This window comes from Micropterus salmoides, unplaced genomic scaffold, assembly GCF_014851395.1.
Source record: "Micropterus salmoides isolate LMB-PRFRI ecotype aquatic unplaced genomic scaffold, ASM1485139v1 Ms_hic_scaffold_18, whole genome shotgun sequence".
Taxonomy (NCBI): Eukaryota; Metazoa; Chordata; class Actinopteri; order Centrarchiformes; family Centrarchidae; genus Micropterus; species Micropterus salmoides.
The window spans coordinates 28,823,933-28,849,442 of NW_024040928.1; the positions used below are offsets into that span (position 1 = coordinate 28,823,933).

Below are 25,510 nucleotides of genomic sequence, written 5' to 3' on the forward strand. Positions count from 1 at the left end.
CACGTCAGAGCAGAGAAACAAACCCGACGACGAAAGTTATTATTTAGCGAAATTGATTTATAAAGCCAGCCGAGCCAAGTATTGAATCAGATATATTGGTCGGAAACAACACACGAGGTCGTTTAACTACGTGACTATTGTGTTTTTCAACTCAATGCGAAATGGATATTGCAACTTATTTACAGTAAGTAACTGTTGTTAGCTTCATGCTAGCGGTTAGCTTTTAAGCGTAACGAGCTAATTTATAAAGTTCATACTTGTCTGCTCTAACCTTTCTTTTAATTCTGAGTACATTCACTCTTTCAGGTTATTTGAAAACACTATGAGCTCATATACAGGAGACGACCCGCTGATGCTTGGGACAAGTGAGTAATTTGAGGAACGTTAGTTGAAATTAGCGTTTTATTTTATCGTTGTTCATGTAAACAACAAAGTTGACTAACGGGAGCAGTCCCAAAGTCGCTTGCCATTTCAATTTACTATGCTTAATTGGCATGAATGTTAGAGTTGAACCCTGTAAGTTAGCCAAATCAGAAAGTCACATATTATAATCTCACAACAGTGAGTACACCCCTCACATATTTATAAATATTTGATTCTTTTCATGTGACAACACTGAAGAAATGACTCTTTGCTACAGTGTAAAGTAGTGAGTGTTCAGCTTGTGTAACAGTGTAAATTTGCTGTCCCCTCAAAATAACACATCACACAGCCATTAATGTCTAAACTGCTGGCCACAAATGAAAATGTCCAAATTGGGTACAATTAGCCATTTTCCCTCCCTGGTGTCATGTGACCCCTTAGTGTTACAAGGTCTCAGGTGTGTTAAATTTGGTGTTAATTAGTTCCTACCAAGGAATAATTACTATGATAACAAGCACTAATAATAATTCTGATAATATCAGTCATTTTATACAAACAACAACAATTATATACAATGGCAAGCAAGTGTGGGACTCGCTACTGGGAGAACACTTCCTCTTATAACACCTCTAACTCCTAACCTCTAACACTTCCTGTGCTCTTCTTCTTCTATCCCTTACAATGATCTTGTATTGATTGCACTTTTTGTTTTGATTGCACTTTTTGTTAACTCTTACTTCCTTCCCTAAGTATCTACCCCATTGATGTGATATGTACTATGAGCTCTTACTATTTATTGCTGCTCTTATTAGTATGTATTGTCAGTTGTAGATCTGTAGTTGATGCTTGTATGTTGTTCCTCAAATGTAAGTCGCTTTGGATAAAAGCGTCTGCCAAAGGAATAAATGTAAATGCTAAATAATGGCGGCAAAACTTATGGCCTTTTGCCACAAACTGAGAACAACCATTGAAACTTCTGGTAGCCAGCTCTGCCTTGGCGACCCTTTTGTCTAACTTTCTTTCTATTAATAGCTTTCAGCCCAGCCTTATTTAGTTAAAGAAATATATTTCCTTTTATTTCCCTTTCTTTGTTAGTCCTCTCTCAGTAATCTACTTTATCTGTCCAACTTTTTTGGTGCCACAGGTAACAGCATTTGAATAACATGCTGGGCTGGCAGCTGAGAGTATAATGAATGCACAATTACCCGTATATTTTCTTAGGTTTGTGGAGTATCTGGAGCAAAGATTACCTGCAGACGGTGGCAGCGGTATGTCACTGGTGTTTGACAGACTTGTACAGAGCTTTTTGAATGTCGAGAAATACACAAATGACACCAGATATGTGAACTACTGCATCAAATGCGTAAGTTGACTAAAGTATTTAGTAGATTATCATGCAGCAATCATTGACTGGAGTTGCTTCGTTAGTCAGACTTCAAAAACCTCCCATTTCTTCATTTTAACTGTCTTACAGGCAAGGTTTTATTCAAGCCCGGTTTCGCTGTTTAGTCACCTATACAGTAAGGGTGTCGGTACCAGGACTGCTGCGCTCTATGTGGCCTGGGCACAGCAGTTTGAAGAGATGGGAATGAATGAACAGGCTGACGTCGTGTACCAGAAAGCAATTGAGAACCAAGCCCAGCCAGCCGACATGTTCTTCACGAACACAGGTAACGACAAAGAAATAGACACCACAGATACAGAAGATGCTCCTAAGGTTAAATGCCTAAAACATAGGGCTGGGTGACGGGATCAAAAATGTTATCATCTCATAAATTACACACAGTATCTTTCACACCAAAAACACCACAAAAAAAGTCATTTATACTAAATTTATTGGATGTTGGTGGCACTCTGTCAAAGGAAAATTAGATTATTTTTCTTGGCTCTAGCTGACTATTTGCTCCAGAGGATATGTTATTGTCTGTAGCCCTTACGAATGTTAAATATAGAAGAATTGCAGCCTTTATTTGCCTGTGTTTAATAGTTGTTTGAGTATGGATATTCACAACAAAAAAATCACAATTTAATGCTCTAAAACTCAAAATCTGATCTTCAGACAGTTTCAAACAAGAACCGGAACCCAGACACCAGTATCAGGTGAGAGTTTATTAACTTGCTTATTTGTTCATTTAAAAAGGGTGGTATAGATTGTGAGAGGTACTAACTGTTTGATTTTTTGTTTGTTTTTAGCAGGAGGCCGAAACCCGTTGCAAAACTCTCATCTAACCAATCAGCCTGTAGCTCAAAACAAGGTATGTGTCTTTTGAAATGACAATTATCATTTCACAACCCCAATATTTGCTTTTTGAAATCCACCACTAATGTTTGTCATCTGTTACAGGCGTCGGTGGATTGTCTACCCAAACCACCCACAATTAAAACCTTCATAACGTGAGTTGCTTTCGTTCGCGTTTGTTTTCTGTGAGGTGTGTTTGTGCTTCTGTGTCAGGCGAGGTTACAGAGGCTCTGCAGTGTCATGTGAGGTACTGCTGAGCTAATATGTTCATCAGAGAACCATGGCCGCCATGGTAGCGTTATAAAAAGTGTTCTAGTTTTGGTTGTACGTGGGAATGACACACGTTGGTTTCTTTTCTCTTTTCTGAATGCCATACATTAGCTTCTGTGTTTGTGTCCAACAAACCAGAGGTGCTCAACCAGCAGTCGTCTGTAGATGGCACAGATGACAAACAAATGACGGCGTGGACTTTTTTTTAAAAAAAGACTTAGGCTTAGGCACAAAAAAAAGAATAAAAACAACAACATACAATAAATAAATACTCTATTTTACCTTCCATTGTCTCCTGAAGCTGAAGGAATGATTAATAATAGAAATGTATTCCCCCTTTTGAAGTAGACCCCTTCTTTAAAACAGCGTCCGTTTTATTCACATTCAAACACTTGGTCATTTTCAGATGGTTATATTGTAAAATGATCGAACCGGAGGATTAATAATTCTCTTTCAGCCGGAGCGATATTTATTAGCCAGCGCATTCAGTCTGTGGGACGACGACAACAACAACAACAACAACACACTCGTGATGACATGCGAGATTTCCCTAACTCCCTGTATCACCGTAGAAACGATAGTTATGAGCAAGCAAATCTCACCTTTATATAACAGTTGCAATTAAATACCTATCTTTATTTTAATTAATCTAAAATAAGTCTGGAATTAAGGAAATCAATCTAAAAAACCCACAAAAGAGTTCGAAAAATATCAGCAGCTGTGTAAAATGTGGTATTTTAATTAATGTAATTAAACATACAAAGTCATCGTTATGGACATTATGTAATTATAGTTTAATTATTAGTATAGTTTTAATATACTGCACATCCATTTCAATTAACTTGCATAACTGTATTACCTTCTCCTGACTGGTCATGTGTACTATAGGAAGACGTGTACAGGACTTATATATTTGCCCACACACATCTGAAATGATATTATCTAGTCTCTTTTCTCCTCCGCAGAGTCTCTCGCTCTGAGAATTCAGGGTGGATTCCCCCAAGTCAAGACTCAAATGTTGTGTTTGTGTCCGAGTACATGAAGGATGAACTTGTTTGTGAAGGATCTGAGTTGTGCTTCGAGGAGGTCCGAGCGGAAAAATACTTCCGGAAGATGCAGCGTAAGCAAAGTTTATGAATCCTACTGCAGCGGGAAAAGAACCTAATCTGCTTTGAAATAAAGTTGCGAGACTCACATCACGTGTGTTTATTATTATGCGAGTTATTAGCTATGTCGTAACATCTGTTTGTTTTGGTTAAAGAGGAGAGGCTGCTGAGGGAGCAGGAGGAGGAACTCCGGAAACTGAGCAGTTCGTTGGAGGAAACAAACCGGGCTCTGGAAGTCTGCAGAGGTTTAACCGTCCAGCCTTCATCGCAGAGGGTGAGATTTCAAAATCAAGTGTTTGTTTTTAGTTTTCTTTAAAGGAGACCTATTAAACTGCTTTTCCAGTCCTGTATTGTAGTTCTGTAACTCCTGTACGGCAGCTTTGCATGATTCAAAGTTCAAAAAAATAATTTTCTGTCTTATACCCGCTCCTCGTGTAGGCCTTCATTTCAGCCTCTATCTGAAACAAGCTGTAGATGCTCCTGTCTCTTTAAGCCCCCTCCCCCTCTCAAAGCCCACTGTCTTCTGATTGGCCAAGACCTGAAGCATGTTACCAGGCTGTTGTTGTTGCTGGGCAGAACAGGCAGACTGAGTTTGCTGTGCGGGGCAAATAACCATATATGGAATAGTGTCGTAGAAAAAGCCGTTCAGAACAGGAGGTTTCTGTTCTGTATGCTCACAGGGATTTCTTTTAAATACTTTAACCTCATTATTTGAAGCTTCGGCCATGGCAGATATTTACATGTGCATTATTCCGGGTTTGTGTTGTGCAGACGTATAGATACGGAAGAGAGTGTTGTGTACATATAGCAAGTCATGAAAACAATCAAACTGGTACTCATTCAACAAATTGCATATAACCAATATAGCTACAGAAGCATGTTCTTATATACATGATGCATATCATATCATTCGATATTGATCATTATCAGGATAAATATCAGATCATTATTTCTTTCAAGTTTAAAGGCTGATCTTTGCTCCTGAGTGAAAGTTGAACAAAGGTGGTTTTAAACTTTTCTCAATGGTCAGAACAAACAATTGACGCCAAACATCACTTCAGAAATCTGAGGTAGAATAGATGAAGATAAAATACTTTGAAAGTAGGAAAAGTATGTATGAGTAAAATGTATTTATTATTATTATTTATTATGAAACACATTTTCACCAACATAAATAAACTTTAGTATAAAGATATTTAACTGAGCACGGGGACAGGAAAGGAGGGTCAAAGTGGGTAAATAATGTAATGCTTTATTAAATAAAATTAAATAAAATATCATAACATAACTCAAAGCCTTTCAGTTGGAAAAAGTTGCAGGTTGGTGCAACACATTTTTCAAACTAAGTGCTAAGTTTCTCCTGCAGCAGTTCAGGGTGTATGTACTGTTTTCTGATTCCGAATTGCGTCACTCACTTGCTGTATGTACTGGATAACTTGATAACTCCTTCCTTTTGTTTTCTTTGCTGCAGCTGTCTGTAGTAGAAACGGCTCCCAGCTTCAACCCCGATCCCGCCCAGCGGTTCTTTGGGCGTCCTCGACCCTCGAATCGTCTGAGCAGCAGGCGCTCTCTTGGCTTGAGATTACACACGGAGCCGACCTTCATGCAGGAGGCCCCTACGTCCCTGAACCTCCTCAACAGCAGACCGGGGCGTTTGACACGCACACTCTGAGCTCAGGCGCGTCCCTTCATCCCTCTGTCCTGCCAGACGGGAGCAGTCATTTACTAAAATCTGCTACGACTTCCACGTCCGCAGACCAAGTGTCTGCGGCCCAGACCCCGATGCTTCAGCCTCGTTCAGTTCTGCAGCCCGTCTGCTTCGAGCAGATGAACCTGTCGCTCCACAGACCCGCCTGCACCGCCGCTGTGAACGCTGATGCTCTCTGCCAGGACGAGCTGGTGCGGGCTAGCGGCCCGGAGAACTGTCGACCTCAGGAGCATCAGTGAGTAGCTCCTAACTCTGCTCAGATGGTTTCTGTTATGTATCGTGTATCCGTCCCTGGTTAGCGTAGAGCCCGGCTATTCTAATCTGCCTTCTCAATCACTTCGTCCCCCACAGGGATGTGGCTCACCCACCAGAGCCTGAGGAGAAACTCAACAGTAAGTAAAGTTGTTTACCGGTGACCCTCTAATCGTAGCTTCTTGTCATTGTTTTTAAACCTCGTCTCTGTGTCTCTCAGTGTCACAGGGTGGCACAGGTAACCTGTCTCACATAACTCCCAACTCTTCACTGGGCTTTGTTCAGGCCACACCATCAAGGGTGCTGCCGTCGCCCACTGTCAACACACGAGAAGCACTAGGTGGGCACAACAACCACTTCGCTTTTGGTGACAGTCGTTTCTTCCTGCTCGTTGTTTATTTTTTTCAGCTGTAAGGATTCAGGACATCAGGTTTATTCGTGTTGCGCTCCGGGTGTATCCTACAGTTGATCTAAGTTATGCTGTGCTGCACCGGTCCGCCGAATTCTGTTGCGCTTTAAATGTGTGTATTACAGTGTGAATAACTTTTAATCTGGTTTTGTATCATCCAGATGTGATAATGGACATGTTCCAGGCGCCAAACTTCCTCGATGACCAATTCAACAACACATCGGTGCTCCAAGCTGCTGAGAATGGCGCTGATCCGGCTACCCGAGAAATGGTGAATATGCAGTAAACAACGTGTTCGCATTGTGAACCTGCGTCTAAAATTAATTTCATGACTTATTGGCTGAGGGTTTGTAAAAATATAAGTTTTATAGTTACTTTCCAAAACCATTCATTTAGATTTTTCAGGGTAATCCAAATTAAATCATCCTGTTTCAGTGCTGTTTAATGCGTCGAAACAGATTCAGTAATCCAGGTCAGTGTTTCCTACAGAACGGCAGCGGGGTATATTTCTGTTTCTCTGCAAAATTATAAAATGGGTCACCAAATATACTTTGGCTGCTATTCATTTTCCTGGCCGGCCCCGCCCAAGTAAAGTCTATATGAACACTGCAAGTAAAAGTGACATTTACCAATGAAATCAGATGTTTATAATTCATAATAATGGGTTCAATATTCATGCTGTTGTTAAATAATATAGCATCTTTCTGTATGCAACACAAATCACTGCCATCTCTGCCAGTTAGCTACATTCTTCTTCTGCCTTTAATTGTTCTTTTTTTTTTTTTTGAAGGAGGCATCGTGTCTTTGACTAAGCCGTCGTCCGCAGCCCCTTTCACCATCTTCCAGGAAGACACTGACAAAGAAAACGCCAGGTATATATCACCACAGAGCCTGCAACACCCAATATGAACGTCCCAAGTATCTGCTGTAAAAGTAAACACTTTCTAAACCCGATGGGATGCTAACTCGTAGAGCTGCAACGATTAAGCGATTGGTTATCAACATTTAAATTAATTGCCATTTGATGAGTGATTATTTTGCTAATCAATTAATCGTCTTGAGTCCAAATTCTCTAATTCCAGCTTCTCTCTATTCTCTGTGAATATTTTCTGGTTTCCTTCCTCCTCTATGATAGTAAGCAGAATATTTTTAGGTTATAGACGAAACAAGACTTTGAGAAACACTGATTGTTATTTGTCACCATTTTCTGACCAAACAACTAATCGATTAATTAAATGAATGAATAATTAGTTGCAGCCCTGCTAAAGTTGCATTTCTGTTCTAAATACATCTCCTGTTTATAATGACTTACTATATGCTTCGCTGTGTGTCTGTGAGGAAGTAAACTATCAGAAGTTACATTTAAATGTATAATGTTCCTGTTTTTTTCTTCTTCGTTTATTTTTTTTCAGTGCCGCTCCCTCTGCGGTTGAGAAGTCTAAACTAATCAGAGCTCTGGCCGAAATCCCAGTTTCTAACAAACCTAATGTGAGTATAAAGAAAACGGAACGCTGCTTTTTAACAATTTTCTGACATTTTATGGACCAAACAACTAATCGGTTCCCGTAAAACTTCAATTAATAGCCGAGTCCCAAATAGCCGCCTACCGTGTTTACTTCCTGGTGTGGGAACACATTTTGACAAATAAACGCAGGTCCCCATCTGGTTTTTTGGAAGTTATTTGGATGTTAGAACCTCTTAAACCCGTGGGGTCGCCCGACTTTAGCTGCTTTAAATGTATGATCAATGGTCTATGTCAGTCTGGACATGCTACACGTCATGCTACACGTTCAATCATTCAGTTCATTTAACGGAAACCATGAGCCCCAAAATCTAATAATAGATTCACCGGTGTAACCTGCATGGTACAGGAGAGGAGAAAAAAAACTTTGCCGTTACCTCTTGAAGCGCTCGTTAAGTCCGAATGTGTCCGTTCCTTGATTATTTATATCCCTTTAGTCCAAAAGAATCAAATCGCTAAACATAGACATGAATCCAAGCTATGAATCCTGTCATGTGAAGTCCATCGTCTGCTAACTTCTGCCGCACTTCTCTCATCCTGCACCGCGTTGTTTTCGTTACGTTGCTGCCTACAAAAACAGCAATGGAAAATAATCATTAGTTGAGGATGTGGCAGAAGTAGGGAAGGGAAGGGACCTTTTCTCTTAAGCTGATAACTTCAATAAAGTCCGGCAATGTGCTCAGCTTTCATGTCAAAAAGCTGCTTTTTATTCTTTTATTAAAAGCACACTGTATCTGTATTTATCTGATGTCTTTTTAAAGCCCCTTTCTGATGTCCACAGTTGGAACATTTCTGAATTTGACATCTCTCAGTGGTAGTGTAACAGAAGACAGCGGTACACATAGACTAAAGCTAGAATCAGACTCACTGGAAACGTGCTGCGTTCACATAATCGGTCTATAAAGCAACTCTGTTCTCTCTCTCTGTATTTTTGCTCACCGTCTGTCTGTGTTTGCTGATCAGGATACTCCTTCAGATCTGATGCCGGATGAGAGCACCATGTGGGGAGCTCGCTACAACTCCCTGAACTCGCTGGCTGCTTGTCCCAACAGCACCACAGACTTCGCCATGTTGGCTCAGTTTGTCTCCACCCCGTCCGCAAACAAAGCTCCTTTTAGCGGCGTCTTTTTCGAGGACCAAGGTACCTGACCTGGACCCACACACACTTTAACTAAACATATTAACAACGCACATGTCTACTTAATGTGGGCTTATTAAGTTTTGGGAACATTATTAATTTAACTTTATTTTTTTCCTCCAGAGAACTGTGATGGTGGCGATGCTGATGATTTTATCAGACGTCAGCCGAAAAAACTCAGGTAAACAATCTGTCCCCCGCTCGATTCTCAGGTATTCAAGGAATCTGCGGTCCTTTTTTAGAAATTTAAAAAGGCCTTTAAACTTAAAAATAAATGTCATTTAATTGATTGTAAGCAGCACTCTGTTATATTATATAATAATAAACAAATGTACAACCCACAACCTCAGGAAAGGACGACCTCATTAATGACTTCCTAATCCTAAATCATTCATTCCGCTGTGGAAAGATTATAAAGGGTCCAATATAGTTGATTTCAAAAGGTGTGCACAGACCCTGGTATTATTGATTTAAAGAAATGCCTTACTAATAGTAGTAGTAGTTTGATAGAGGTTGTAGATTAATACTACTGGGAAACGTCTCAGGTCTGAGATTCTTTTCTGTATGTTACTGCTCTTGCCAATAGTCGGAAATTAAATTCACCAAGTTAGACCATTTTAAGAGTGTTTCATGATGCATTCAGGTGTAGATTTACAAAAATGTGTCGCTGACATTGCTGCCACCAATTGTTCATAAGGGGGATGTGGAAGCAATGTATTAACAACAATAATGCTTAAATTAGAGGTCAACCGATATGGTTTTTTTCACGCCGATACCGATACCGATCTTTTGAAATCCGGGTCGGCCGATGGCCGATTAATGCTGCCGATTTATTTTGGCCGATATTTGCTTGGTTTTTAACCTCTATTTGCACCGAACTGAAGCACAGAAATCCGCGTTGATATTCGGTGTGGTAGATAACGGTCGTTAAGGTTCCAGTGCCGTATTAGCACCGGGTCTGTCTGTAGCTACCCGTTAGCAAAGCAAAGCCAGTCTGTCACTAGCCTATAGTGCGTTGGTCTCTTTTTTATTACTTATTTCTCTGCATTGAGTGACAACCCTCTCAAATATAAGACACACAAACAGAACAAATAAAAGTCTCAGATTCACTCTGTAATTGCAAAATTATTGCTTACTTATTGTGATAATGCAACTTCAACTACGATCCAAATTAGCCGAATGTCATGTGTCTTATTCAGGTTTTTTCTCGAAGTTGGCAGTAACATATCAACAGTTTTTAATTAAATATAAAGGAGTAATAAGAATTGAATCCTTACGTTAGCTCCTTAGGCACTGGATGAGGTCTGCTGCTCACTCGGCTGGAAAATGACTCTAGCGGCAGCGCGCGTCAAACACGTGTTCCACGACAACACTAGGCTGCCCACAGATGCGCCTGCCTAATAATCGGCTTGATATACTTGGATATTGGCCGATGCCGATTATGTTAAAAAATGCCAAAAGTCGGCCGATTAATCGGTCGACCTCTAGCTTAAATTATTCATTGATTAGTAGTTGACTGAAAATTAATTGGGGATCTGGTTAATCGTTAAATTTCTCATGTGAGCAGTGTCTGTTTTTTGTCATTGTAAATTTCACCTTGAGATTTTGACACACACAGAGTCCCTGCTCGAGTGTGATTCGTGTTTTCTCTGTTCCCTCCCTCAGCCCCATCATGGAGCAGAGTCCGTCTAACGAGAAGCTCTCTGAAACCACCGTCGGTCAGCCTTCCTCCGAGAGACACGGCACCATTGTCGGCGAAGGGCTCGCCACAGCCCAGCTCTGCATGACCGCCTCCTCCATCACCATGGTGCAGCCTCCCCCTCCCGCTGTGCTCTCCTTCAGAGACCAGACCACCTATACGACCGACTCCTCCATCCCCAGGACCGCGGGGCCCAGCTGGGACGTGTACACGAGCCCCGAACCCAAACGGGCCTCCCTGATCTCGCAGCCGGAGAGTTCAGTCGGACGCAAAAGCGAACCTTTTACAATCATGGAAGAATCAGACGAACCCGCCCACAAACAAGTCTACGATGTTCCCATGAGTCCGGAGTGTGCTCCCAAACCAGACTGGCTGGCCGTCGGCAGCCCTGAGGTCTCGCTCGAGCCGGACCTGGACGCCTTCCTGAGTCCCCGTCCGCTCAACAAAGCGGATGCTGTCTCGGACAAGACCCTGGTCGTCCCGATGAGTCCAGAACAGCCACAGTTCTGTTCCGACGTGCCCATGAGCCCGGGGCCGCCGCCGCAGTTCATCTCTGTGGATGAACCCATGATGAGTCCAGACAGAGGGCTGCGGCCGAGCGCCACCGACGTGTCCATGAACGCAGCGACGCCAGCCTGGGCGGCTGCGGCCCGGCTGGTGTCAGATCCCTGGGACGATGAAGTGATCTCTGATCTACTGTCAAACCTCACGCCGCCTCTCACCTCTCACCCCAGCTGCTTCACCTGGCAGTGCAACGTACCCAACATCTCCCCAAAGACGACCATCAGCATGGGTACGGAGAAGAGCTGCGTCTGTTTTTGATGATCTTAAAGACCGATACTGCTCCCTGCGAGGCTACACACTACTTGTTGAGCTGCTGTCAGGAGACCATTAGCCTAGCTTAGCATAGCTAAGCTACAAGCTACACCTCCAGATCTCAGTTTAGGGCGGGGCTTAACACGTCTCTCTTTTGTTTACTTCATACAAAAACAGACAGAAAATCACGTTAAAGATTTTATTTTATAGTCATATTATTTTTCACTCTTATTCTTGTGGTGTGTGTGTGTTTGTGTGTGTTGGTCAGAGAGTTCAGCCCAACACTTAAAAGCTTTTCTTGCTTGTTTCCAACAAAGAAGATTGTCCACCAGAAGACGTGTTGCTGAATAGAAAATATTTGCTTTGTGACAGGAAACGCTTCCCTGCGAGTCGACCGTATCCTCGGAGAAGGTGCTTTCGCAACAGTCTACCAGGCTACTGACCCCAAGAGCTCGGAGAAGGTGGTGTTAAAGGTAAGATGGTGGTAGTTGTAGACAAGGACCCAGACCCATCTGTGACATCAGCACAACACGTACAGATCAGATCTTCATGATTTGGTCACACGTGTGGGGTTTTTTTTTTCCCAGCACCAGGTTGTATCTTCAGATATATTTGCTGATGTCTTCTGTCGGCCTAGAAAACCTCTGAAAACAGAGGATTTGTGTTGAAATCATCTGTTGTATTAAATGTTGTTCTCAGTGACGACACAATATTCCTGTCTGCTTCAAAGTGTAAATATCTTCTCTTGTGGCTGCAGGTTCAGAAGCCGGCCAATCCCTGGGAGTTTTACATCAACACTCAGCTGGACGCCCGGCTGAAACCCGACGTCCGTCACCTTTACAGCAGCATCCGCTCAGCTCACCTCTTCCACAACGGTAGTGTGCTGCTGGGTGAGCTTCACAACCACGGCACTCTGCTGGTAAGTGAAGAGCCTTAAACCTGCGTCCTCTCTAGCAGCCAGCAGGGGGCGACTCCAGCGGCTGCAGAGAGAAGTGTGATTGTATAGAAGTCTCTGAGAAAATGTTTCTACTTGTCAGCTGATTTATTCCCTCAGTAAACACTTTCCTGATGAGTTTATGGTCTCAGTCGCTAGTTTCAAGTCTTCTTCAACACAGCATGATGTTCATTTAGTAAATTATGGTCCCGTTTAGAGGAACAGAGACCAGGAAGCAGGGGAGGCTTTAGGGCGGGGCTACAAGCTGATTGACAAGTCTGTACCTGTCGTTCAGGAGAGAGGCGACTCGTATCTGCTGCTCTGTGAACTTGTTTTTGGGTGCTGTGGGTGTTTCTGTCTAAGAGTTTTGACCCGTTCACAGCGTTTTTTCACTTCATCCAAGTTAACTGGAACATTTTGGTCCTAAAAATGTCTTCGGTTGTACTAAAAGAGACTGTAAGGACAAACCAACGTGTGACGTCTCGGCGGCTACGTCTATTATACCGTCTGTGGTTCTCATCACCTCAGAGACTCTGTGGTGGATTTCTGTGGAAAATGTTTTTCTTATCCTACGTACCCTTTAAAACCGTGACTCCGCTTTCAGAACGCAGTGAACATCTATAAAACCCTGAGTGACAAGGTGATGCCTCAGCCTCTCGTCATGTACTTCACCGTCTGTATCCTGCACATGGTGGAGCAGCTGCACAGCGTCCACATCATCCACGCCGACATCAAACCTGACAACTTCCTGCTCGGAGCGAGGTAGCGATCAGTAACCCGATTCATCAGCTTACTACAAGCTACATCTGACAGTAAAAACAGATAATTTAAACCAGTAATGGCGTCCTTACTGTTGATGGTTTTTTTCAGGTTCTTGGATAACAAGTGTTTTGAGCCGGAGAACACAGGCCACGGCCTTGTCCTCATCGACCTCGGACAGAGCATCGACATGGAGCTTTTCCCAGAAGGCACTGCTTTCACCGCCAAGTGTTTGACCTCAGGCTTCCAGTGTACCGAGATGCTCAGCGGGAAACCCTGGAACTATCAGGTGAGGACGCACCGGATGTCTGTTCATGCAATTACACCGTAAAATTAAAGTTTACTTAGTTTGTTATTATTACAGTAGCAAAGGCAAAGTTCTGGCATTTGTTTTGTAATGTTTACAATGTGATTCACACTTTTAAGCAGGTTTGTTTTAAAGGTCTCACTGTATCTTATGTCCTGTACTTCACACTGTTCTCTGAGGCCTTTTAAACCTTTATAAATTCATAATAAATAAAATTGCCTTGTGTGTGTTTTTAGACGGATTACTTTGGAATAGCAGGGACTGTCTACTGCATGCTGTTTGGGACCTACATGCAGGTCACAAATGAAGGCGGCGCATGGAGGACAAACGGTGTATTTAGAAGGTACTTCCTCCAGACTGTCATGTTTCTTTACAGCGGAGCATTTGCATATTTTCCATCAGTAAAGCAGACCTGTTTGGGCCGTCCACCTGCCATTTTTTGTAAATGCATTACAGCAGGTTTGTACTTTGTTTTAATCTTGAGCCCGGGTTTGCCAGAAGTGGAGTGAAATAAATAATGAGAACTGGATCAAGAGGAGAAAATCGGTCCATGCATCTCCAGTCAAACCTTTAACTCGTAAGCGTAACCAGATCTTCTGCATGTGTCTGTCCCCACAGAAACCCCCACAGCGACTTGTGGCAGGAGTTCTTCCACACTCTGCTGAACGTGCCGGACGGCGGCTCGCTGCCGAGCCTGCGGAGCCTCCGCTGCAAACTGACGTCCGTCCTGCAGCAGAACTACAGCAGCAAACTGCCCACGCTCAAGAGCCGCCTGGTGATTCTGCTGCTGGAGAGCCACAGTGCAGTGAGGAGATGAGAACGCCTGAGACAGACCTCAGTTTAATTTAAAAAATAAAATAAAATTAAAGGTGCGACGAGAGAGAATTTTGCGGAAGGGGATTAGGGCCACATGTGAAAATGTTTTTTGAGTGCTGAGATTAAAGTCAGAATTCTGACTGGCCCTAATCCTCTTCTGCAGAATTTGTACATAGAAAAATGTAATTATATTTACTTGCTTTTTAAATTTCATTTCATCAGCTTCCAAATTGTTTTAACGTTTTTTGCATTATAATTTTTCTTTGGTAAAGAATAAAAATGGGTTCTCTTGATTTGTTCAACGGGAGTTTATTGAAGCTAGTCCGCACAGATATGCAATATTATCTGATTCAACTGTTTAATTATCTGATGAAACTTTTTATTTCTTTTTTTTTTTTTTTTTACAGAATTGGTGTAGTTGTGAAATAAGCTTTTTAGGATTACAAGTTTTTTAAACGGAGTAAGATTTGGTTACGGTTTGTTATTAAAGGTCTCTACAGTGTGCTCTACAGTATTGTCTCAATATTTGTTGTATTTAATAATTGCTATGGTTCTTTGATATATTCACACTTTACATAAAAAAGAAAGTGAGCAGATTTTGCAATCAATTTTGTCTCAGTTGTTTATAGCTAATTTAAAGTAGGGATGTGCAGATAAAGTCTCTCTTGATGCTACCACCAGATGGCACCAACAGACGCTTTAAAGCTGCACTAATCAATAAATGAGTGTGTAATAAGAAAGAAGTTGCTAACAGCGATGAAGCAACAAGAACTTCTGCCAAACTGCAGTTCTAATGAGCTTTTTAGGTTCTTGAGCGCCTAGTTTTGTGGTACATTTCCTGTCTGGTGCAGGCTGTGTTCCCAGCTGCTGTTTTCAGTCAGCAGGCAGACACAGTTGGAGGCCAGCAGGTGAACAGAGTGCAGCATTTAGCAGCTGAAGAGCCAGATGTTTCCCTCAGGAGCTGGTGGAGAGCGAGTTTTAGATTCATCGGGACACAAACACGACTCCAGCGGGAGGATCATGTTGCTCCGTGTCTGCTGGATGGCGAGGTAGGCAGCTGTTTGCCAACATAAGCACAACTTTTATTCAATTTAATTCAATTCAGTGCTGATAAGTTCTGAAAAATACAAACAGTAAAAGTAACATTGGTACGGAAAATGAATTGCTGATAATTATAGTAATATTCATGATGATAATAGTACTCGCAGTAGATGTGCAGGAACAGGAGGGCAGCAGGTGAGTCGACCACAGAGCCACAAACACCTGCAGGAAGTGAAAGGAGGAGAGGGTGACTACGGGAAAGGGAAGATGTCAAGTTAGTAACATGCATTAATGGGATGAGGTTGCATACAGAGGGAGAGAAAGAGGAGCTCAGTGCATCATGGGAAATCCCCCAGCAGTCTAGGCCTATAGCAGCATAACTAAGGGATGGTTCAGGACTCACCTGAGCCAGCCCTAAATATAAGCTTTATCAAAGAGGAAAGTCTTAAGCCTACTCTTAAATGTGGAGATGGTGTCTGCCTCCTGAACCCAAACTGGAACCTGGTTCCACAGGAGAGGAGCTTGATAGCTGAACGCTCTGGCTCCTAGTCTACTTTTGGAGACTCTAGGAACCACAAGTAACCCTGCATTCTGGGAGCGCAGTGCTCTGGTGGGGTAGTAAGGTACTATGAGCTCTTTAAGATAAGATGGTGCCTGACCATTAAGAGCTTTGTAGGTAAGAAGAATGATTTTAAATTCTATTCTGGATTTTACAGGAGAAATATGATCTCTCCTTCCTGGTTCCTGTCAGAACACGTGCTGCAGCATTCTGGATCAGGGACTTATTCGAGCACTTTGATAATAAAGATATGCAGTAATCCAGCCTTGAAGGAACAAATGCATGGGCTAGTTTTTCATTTGGATGTTGGTGAAAGAAGGCGATCCTTTAAGTTTGGTTTGGTTAAAAGATAAGATTGATTTAGGTTTTATGCCAACCAACCAACCCTCAGACACACACAGTAAGACAAATTATTACTTTTGAATGTAGACACAGCGAACAGGACCGTCATCAGATCTTAGTCCAGTTCCACCACCTGAGGCTAAAACCAATCATTGCTTTAAAGCCTATAATTTTAACTGTATTGTGCTGGGATGTTGAACACTAATGTGTGTGTGTAATGCCTGTGTATTTACTGTGAGAGGGCGTGAGGGGGATTAGCTGGATAATATCTGATCCAGTCTGCAGCCTCACTTCACCCACTCATCTTCCCTCACCTCAAATGTCTCTGGTGCCCGCTCAGACCTGCAGCTCAGCTCATGACTGCATTTTTCTTGAGTGCTTTCAAGGTTCTCCGTTCCCCATCCAAACTCATCTTAAAGGTCACATCACTGTTGACAAGCAAGGTGATTATATGATCAGCAACAGGTGATTTTACTTAGTTTATCTGTTATCCTAATGTTGCATACCAGAAGAAGAAGAAGAAATCAGAAAGCTTTATTGCCAAGTAGTGTTTTACACATACGAGGAAGTTGCTTTGGAGATCAGGTGCTACATGCAGACAAACACACAGTTGACATACATAAATGTAAAAATATATGTAATAAAGAAATGCAAGTTTCTAAAAGAGTAGCACAACTATGTGCAGAGAAACAACAACGTGGCACATTATCTAAATATATAAATTGACAAAATATTAAAAAGTGAAAAAGAAAACGAAAATATCCATCTAAAAAACTGCATGACAATGAACAAATTACACTTTTTTATAATATGTCAATTTAATTAAAATGTATCTGTACAGAGCTGTGTGATTATGTATTAACTTCACTTGCATTAGCAGGGTGTTCTTGGACTTCGGACAATAAATAAAGAAGGTAATTAAAATATATATACATTTATGTCTCATTGTATAATTTAATTACTGCCTACATTTATTTATTTACTTTATTTTCTGTGCATTTAAACGGATGCTTATTTATTTATTGAGCATTTACTTATTTATGTATTTATTTCTTAATCTGTCAGGATCAGTCCTCCATACAACATGACATAATAATAGTAATAATAATAATATTTCAATGTGTTGCAGATTAAAAATCTTGTACTTAGGCAGTGAGTAGCAGAACCGGTACTACATGAAGAGCCGGTTCTCCTAATTCACATCACCGCTGCAGGCCTTCCCTCCAAAGCCACTTCCCCAAAACACGTGGTCACAGGTAGGCAGGTAGGTCAGCTGTGTGTATTTACAATCCTGCGACAGCCACAGATACCAGACTAATTTCATTTTTTTATGTCAGAGTATTTGTTTATTGTCGGGATGTAAACAGAATTGCGATAAATTTCTTCTGAAACAAACTGCCCATCTGAGCTTTAAGCTTCTAACTTTGTACAAAGAAACACTTCAGCAGTCACAGTCACTGCTCGGTTGCATTGGTTTTCCTTTCACAATAGTTCAGTGTGAACCTGAAGGCAGCAGCTGCCCAGTGACCACGCCCCCGAGCAGACACACCTGAAAAAAATCCCGCTGCCTTCAGGTTCTGTCAGAAATGTCTGAACTGGAAACTTCTGACTTTTCTGTGATCATCTGAGATTGTACTATTGTAATGAACTATTTACTGATGTATCCAAAAAAATATATTAATACAAAAATGCAGCAGCAAGAGTGACAGAACTCATCACTCCAGTTTCAACTTCTCTGCACTGACTCCCTGTAGCATTTAGAAGTGATTTTAAAGTTCTTTAACTCTATTTTAAAGCACTTCAGCACCTTCTTATCTATCTGACCTTTTATCTGATTATATTCCAACTCTCTCTCAACTCTCAGGTCCTCTGGTGCTGCTCTGCTTAATGCACCACGAATGAACAGTAAAAGGTTTGTGAAGAAGCGTTGTGTTTTTGTGCACCAGTGGCTTGGATCAGACTTCTTTTACAAATAAGTGAAGCTTCCTCTATAGAGAGTTTAAGAAGCAGCTCAAGACTTCAATGCTTTTGCATGTAACTGATTAAACACACTTTTATTTATGTATTTATTTTATTAAGCCCTGTTTGCGATCCTTTCTGTTGTTTTGTGCTTGTGGCATATGCAGCGGTTTTGTAGGCTTTATTTATTTTTTTTTACTTCTATGTGAATGTACAGCCCTTTGAGATGCATTTTATGTATGAAAGGTGCTCTACAAATAAAGACTAGTATTATTTTTAATAATTAAAAAAAGATACAACTGTATAACAATAAATATATGAATGAAAGTGTTGAGACAACAGTGCAGTGAGTAAAAATGATCCAGGAGGAAGTTATTATTACCATTATTGTTATTATTGTGTGCATGTTGGAGGCAGATGTGATATGCAGGTGCACATACACAATCAAGCATACATGTAGGCTACACATGAACACAGTGTGATGCTAGAATAAATATGTATTAGGTGCAGATATATGTAAGGAGGTAAGTGGATTTGATATACAGCATTTAGAGTATAACAGTATGAACAGCTCTGAAATAGAGAATGATGAATAAATAATAAGTGGTAGCCACAGGTGGCAGAGTTACTGGGTTATTGCACAGGAATTGTTCCTGACACTGTGAGTCAGAAATCAGCTGTTCATCAGAGTGATGGCTTGTGGGAAGAAGCTGCTTCTGAGTCTGTTGGTTTTGGCGTACAGTGCTCTGTAGCGCCTACCAGAGGGGAGGAGCTGGAACAGGTTGTGTCCGGGTGAGATGGATCTGCAGTGATGTTTCCTGCCCGTTTCCTGACTCTGGAAATGTATAAGTCCTGAATGGAGGGCAGGTTGGCACCGATGATGTTCTCTGCAGTCCTGACTGTCCGTTGTAGTCTGCTCCTGTCCTTTTTGGTGGCAGATCCAAACCAGACAGTGATGGAGGTGCAGAGGACAGACTGGATGATGGCCAATTTAATGCAGCGTGTGTTTAGTGTTTGTCAGATGCAGACGTTCAACTTCACGTTTAAGATAAGTTGCACAACGGGCCCAGAGATGAAGGCATGGAAACTATGTTTAGGGGGAAACCCAAACCATCTGCATAGAGAGACAAAGACCAACAACAAAAACAAATAAAACAAACTTTTTTTGTAATGAATCCATGTCTTCATACTCAAAAGCACAAAATCACACCTCAGAAGCACAATTTTACGAGCAGCACTTGAAGGCAGCACATAGGTGGAGACCTGAGAGTGTGTAGGAATCTGTAGCTGATTCAGTCTGGTCTCAGAGCCATGGAGGCCAAAGGAGGACTATCAGACGAGGCTGCGTCTGCTGCCTGCAAAGAAGGAAATCCCATCACCAAGGTGAGTGTTTGGTTTTAATATCAACTTCATGTTGAGAAAGACAGAAGTTGTTTTATTTTACTACTCTGGCAGAAGATCCAGTCTGTGAGGTGGGGTTGCAACGCAGTCAAACCTGTTCACAGTCATTTGTGACTTTAGACCTGCACACGCCTACAGGCCAGACGGCCAGTATGCATACTTTGACATTTTGTTGTGTGTTGAGCTGCAGAAACCTCCACTCTTCAGTGTTACATTAGAATCAGAGCAGGATTTGTGCTCCTATACAGCCTAAAAACGAGGCAGATCACCCAAATCCAAAGTTAGTCATATGTTACCAGGTCATGCAGGTAGTTCCAAAGGATTTTGAAATATCCACATCTGAGATTTCCACCTTAAATCTCACATGACAGTCGAAAAAGTCAACTTGTCTTTCCAGAAAAGGCGTCCAGGATATTCAGATGCACAGTGCGAGCTTTTCAATAGGAAAGTAGTTCGCAGGGAAGTTTGTAGACGAGCCAGAGAGTTGTTGCTGTTAAATAATAAAAAACAAGGTTATTTTTTAAAGCACCACCAATGAAATTCCATTAACCTCTACTGAAGGAAGCCAAAAATCTCTGTCTGTGAAGGAACTTTTGGAATTGAACCGATCATTCAGGTTTTTATGTAGTGTGTGTGTTATTTGTATTTGTTTAAAGCTGCTCTTTGATGATTTTTTTGTTAACTATGGATGAAGTGTGATGAAATGAAAGGTGTCACTGTACGGAGCTTTTTAGTATTGAGCAGCTAACTCCACCTGATGAATATAAGTATTCTCTTTGTGTTAGCTCTGTTGCTCTTCAGCTGGTCTCTAACTGTGTCTGCCTGCTGCTTCCTGCTGAGCAGCTCCTGTACGGCAACAGCTGCTGGAAACACTGAGGCTCAACATAAACTATGAGCTTAAAAACTTAGAGCTGCAGAGTTGGTGATAACAATGGGAGGATTTGTTATTTGTTCATAGAGAGATCTCGATTAGTGCAGCTTTAAGGTTTAATGTCTCTCGTGATGACTTTGGTTTCTGCAGGACTACATGATGCAGCAGACGATGCTGAGGGTCAAAGAGCCAGCGAGATCTCTGGACTTCTACACCCGAATCCTGGGCATGACGTGAGTCCTCGGTCTGATCCTGCACCCCAGGACTTTAACTGTTCTCTGTCAGGAAGCTGTCTATCAACACCAGACTTTATTCCCGCTCTGATCAGCTCCTCTCTCTGTGGGTTTCCAGCTTGCTCCAGAAAATCGACTTTCCTTCGATGCGTTTCACCCACTACATCCTGGGTTACGAGGACAAGTCGGACATCCCGAAGGACATCAAAGAGAGGACAGCGTGGACTTTCTCCTGCAGAGCCACCATAGAGCTCATACAGTACGTGAGACGACCACTGCACCAAATAACGATAATAATAATAATAATAATAATTTTATTTGTAGAGAACTTTTCATAAACAAGTTACAAAGTGCTTTAACAAGTGTAAAGACAATAAAGCACACATCAAAACCAATAGATGATGAAAGCAAGACCACACTTAGGAGACTATAAAATACACGTTTAAATATAAATCACTACAGGACACTTTATGACAGTGAACGTGTTTTTATTTCTCTGTCTGTCAGTAACTGGGGCTCAGAGTCAGATGAGTCTGTCCTACCACAATGGGAACACCACGCCGCACGGATTTGGTGAGAAGAAGATGTTTTATGTAGATTTAACTGGTATTAAACAAGTAAACTGCTTTAATATATTATTTTAATAAGCCTACTTAGTAAGGTTTAGTGGATTTAGCTGTATGGTTTCAGTTCCAGATGAGCTGGCTGTTTTCTTTGCGTGTAACCTGCTGTCTTGTTGCAGGTCATATTGGCATCGCTGTTCCTGATGTTTACGCTGCCTGCAAATTTTTTGAAGAGCAAAGAGTAACATTTGTGAAGAAACCGGACTCAGGTGAGTTCTTTTTAGTCACACGTCGGGTAGATACTGTCGCTCTTAAATATTTCAGACGGATTCAAGAATCAGGTTTTTGTTATTTATACCCGTAGTGTCAACGAAAGCGTCACTTTCTGACGCCCTGACCTCCCTTTAATGTTGTTTTTTGCAAATGTAGGGCTCAGCAGTCAAGACAGCACGAATAAAAATGCAACTTCGATTAGACTTTCAAAATAAACTAGTGGTTGACATGAAATGTTGCCATTTGGTTAGGTTTAGGAAAAGATTGTGGTTTGATTTAAAGTAACTAGGTTACTCACGTGAAGTAACTTAAGTTTCTTTACTTACTGTGTAGCATAACTAAAAATGGAGCTTCATGGCTCAGAGAGGAGACATCAGGCTGTGAGACACGCAGGACTTGTTTTTTTGTCTTGTCATGGAATTTGATGACAAAAAGAAAATAAATAAAGCTGGAGGAAGAATTCAGAAATTTACAGGACAGGACTTTGATGCAACATGTTTTTATGTTTGGGGTTTTACTGTAGATTGAGGCTGTTTCACATCCACTGATTTTACTGAGAACAGTAACCTTGGTTTATATATATATGTTTCATCTCTTGAGTTTCGTCTGTTTTCCTTGTGGATTCATGTCTGTTAGCAACTAACAGTCAAACAAAGCAGCCTGTAAATCCAGTCTGGAAATCAGGGCTTGAAAAAGTCTAGATTTTTAAATGTTTAATATTGTATATTTAGTGTTCAGAGTTTTATTTTTCTTTAATAAATGTCTCTACGTCTCCCACGCGCGTTGCTGTTGGATGATCTAAGTTTCCACCAGGAGGTGGAGCTCAGATTCAGCTGGAGCTCAGGCAGGTTGTGCGTTTGAAAGGTTGTGGGCTCGAGGTACTTGTGGTTACTCGTGTTGTGGTGACAGTCACAGAAAGATTTAGAGTTAAACTTCAGGTCTGGATCTAGTCTTCAGGGAATTTAGGAGGTCAGTGTGTGTGTGTGTGTGTTTGCCATGATATTAACTACCACTACTTTCCTGTCTCACAGGTAAAATGAAGGACCTGGCCTTCATTCAGGACCCTGACGGCTACTATATTGAGATTTTTAGTCCAAAAAAATGGTGTCCTTAATGTCACCTTAACACAGAGACATGCTGGGAAACATTGAGGGCATCGCGGTTGGATAACGCTGCTGAATCGCTGCTATGACTTCGTTTATATGAGAGCCCTTTGACACCTGCATTTAAACTCTGATCTACGTCCAGCTCCTGTTGTTATGTTGCTCAGCGACTTATCTGGCTTCTCCTTTTCTAAAAAACAAACACACAAAGTTTTTGTCTGTCATGAACATGCTAACATGCCGACGTTCAGCAGGTATTTGTCATGTTCACCGTCTTAGTTTACTGTGTTAACTTGCTAACGTTTGCTAATGAGCACTAAACACAGATTGAGTGGGTTGCACATGAATGAAATGTAGGGGAGAGCGGGGTGAGGTGAGCCAGTTTTTACTTGAAGCGTCTTTAAAGCGAGGACATGACAGTAATGTCTCCAACTAAAATATGTGCATATATTTTAGGATGTGGTGCGTCCCTGGGAATAATCAGTTTAGATCTAAAATAAACTGTTTTCAAAATATGGCTTTCCAAAAAAGAGTGGACTCTCGGCTGAACTTGCCCCACATGAGGGGTAGGATGAGCCACACTAATGTCATTTCATCGTGCAAACTGACCATTAAATTGCACGTAGATAATAAAACACCGCAGCCATGTCTCCTGGTTGTTTCACATCCGTGTATCACTTTAAAGCCATCCTGCTGATCGTCATGTCTCGTGCCAGCTGATGAACGGACTTCCCCTTTTTGTTCCTCTCCCACTGCGCTGTCCAAACCCACAAGAGGAGTTGAAGCCGGTCTGACTTCCATTTATAGAAGCATGACATGATGGTTTCTGCTCTAAAATGCATGATGTCGCATCATTTCGGCGATGCAGAAGGATGTAAAGTAAAATAGCAGTAAAATATCAGGCTCAACTTCCCCCAGGTCTTTTGGCTCAAATGACCCCGTCCCTGCCATTTTAACAAATTTGTGTCATCCAGCAGTTTAAGAGTAACGTCATGCAACAGTATAGCCTCATATTGTAACTTCCTAAAGCTCTAACACATGCGTAAGATTTTCTCTAAACATAAAAACACAGTTTTTTGATCTTTAATGTTCTTATGAATTATTCATGGGCCTCTCTCCATCACAGGGTGAGTAAAATGATTAACTCTGTATGCTCTGTAAAAAATCTGTATTCATATAAGCAGTTTTGTCTATGGTTGCCCAGAAACAAGAGGCGGCTCAGTGCTCCTCTAGTGGAAATACTACCCAGGTTTTACTTCGTGGTAATTTGATGAAACACAACTTTATTTAATAAATTATCAAAAATCGTATTGCTGCCTTAAATAAAAGGCCTCGCTGAACTGGCCTGAGGGTGAACTGTTGTTCTCTGATGTGTGCAGTGTGGTAAAAACTAATCTCTAAGTCTAAATACAGCATGTGAGCACAGTGTACGCTAAAATACTGACATAGGTCCAAGAGATTTTGTAATAATGCACAACCCATATTTTACATTTAGTGGTGCAAGTTCCTACTAACTAACTAAACTGACACACAGTGAACTGTTGCTTTTGGGGCAGTTGCACAGTTTGCCTGGTTGGTAATGCAGCGATAAAGTTGCGTCTTAATCCAGACATTAAACCATGCTGACCCCAAACATGCTAATCGAGCATTTTACTACTTTAACCAAAAACTATAAAAATCTTTCACTCTAAGCAATTGCATAACTTATCTTAAGGCTCCCCTTAATGTAAATATACAGTGTGTGTGTGTGTGTGTGTGTGTGTGTGTATATATATATATATATATATATATATATATATATATAAATTGAACACAATAAAAATAGTTACATCTTATTTTAAAAGACAAAAAAATTAGATCAATTTAGGCCAGAATGGCTTTGATCAAATAACTTCAAAAGTTGTGATGAAACAGAGGATAATTTTACTTCAGTGAGAAGAGGGGCAGCCAGAAGAAATTTGTTTTTTATTTAACCGTGTGGTGAACAAGAGAGATAAAAAAAGAGTAATTTTTATCCACAATATTTACACTGTTTGAAATAAACAACTTGATAGCACGTCTTCATCAAGGCTTTTGTGCAAAGGGAATTAAAGGCCTGTTGATTGAAGCGAATAAAAACCCGAGCTGTTAATTAAAGTTTTACGTTAAACATCCAAGCAGCTCAGTTGCATTGTAGATCATGTAGGCGCCGGGATTTGACAAGAACGTGTGGAATAAAAAAAAGACGTTATTTCAGCTTCAGCGGTTTTGATAATTTCTTAAAACATGGAGGACAGTGAAAAACTTTCAAACACCAAATCAGTGCTCACTGTCTGCGGGCCAAAGCTAATTAAAAAGTGTTTCAACTGGAAATCATGATTCAAACGGTCCTTATAGAAAACCCTGTCTCTGACTCTGTTCTCCTGATTTGCTTTCTGTCCTCCAGTTTGTTATCCGTCCTGTTTTGTCTGCCTCTCTGTGTGTCTGCATGTAAAGCGCTGACCGGCTCATGTCACCCAATTTACCGCCGGTCACATCAAAGCGGCGTCCCGGCGTGAGAACCGTGTCGGCTGACCGGGGCGGATTTACGGCCTGCGAGGCTGTTCCCAGGCCTGTCAGCCTTTAATCCTCCATTCAGCTGGAAATGCCGTGTTCTTCTCTGGGAGGATTTAACGGGTGCAACAGTGATTTCAGTGTGTAAATCAACTGCAAGATGAAAGCAAAGGAGACGTGGATTAACGTGTGTGTGTGTGTGTGCCGTTTGATTCTGCAGCACTTTCCCAACTTGGTTACTCATAGATACCTTTTAGTTAAAGGCACAAGAAGTGAAAAACGTTCAGGAGCTTTC

The 25,510-nt window shown here is 41.4% G+C and overlaps 2 protein-coding genes and 1 pseudogene across 2 annotated transcripts in view; all 3 read left to right on the plus strand.

The window, feature by feature from the left end:
* Nucleotide 1: 1 nt before the first annotated feature.
* On the plus strand, nt 2–14,849 carry LOC119908573 (mitotic checkpoint serine/threonine-protein kinase BUB1-like). The gene is given in 27 exon segments (XM_038726360.1): nt 2–184; nt 307–347; nt 350–365; nt 1,585–1,726; nt 1,838–2,012; nt 2,015–2,033; nt 2,423–2,463; nt 2,560–2,618; nt 2,708–2,757; nt 3,838–3,992; nt 4,134–4,252; nt 4,335–4,347; nt 5,450–5,921; nt 6,038–6,078; nt 6,159–6,278; nt 6,509–6,607; nt 7,132–7,219; nt 7,760–7,835; nt 8,833–9,010; nt 9,131–9,188; nt 10,673–11,499; nt 11,895–11,995; nt 12,280–12,441; nt 13,061–13,218; nt 13,327–13,504; nt 13,759–13,865; nt 14,141–14,849. Coding segments are annotated over 27 exon segments (3,717 nt in total). The 5' UTR covers nt 2–161; the 3' UTR covers nt 14,340–14,849.
* Nucleotides 14,850–19,493: 4,644 nt separating this feature from the next.
* LOC119908645 lies at nt 19,494–23,190 on the plus strand (annotated as a pseudogene).
* A 355-nt stretch (nt 23,191–23,545) lies between these two features.
* LOC119908574 (heterogeneous nuclear ribonucleoprotein Q-like) overlaps nt 23,546–25,510 on the plus strand; it is a 9,537-nt gene continuing 7,572 nt past the window's right edge. The window contains exon 1 of the mRNA XM_038726361.1: nt 23,546–23,557. Within this exon, the coding sequence (XP_038582289.1) occupies nt 23,546–23,557 (12 nt within the window). The remainder of the gene's footprint in view (nt 23,558–25,510) is intronic.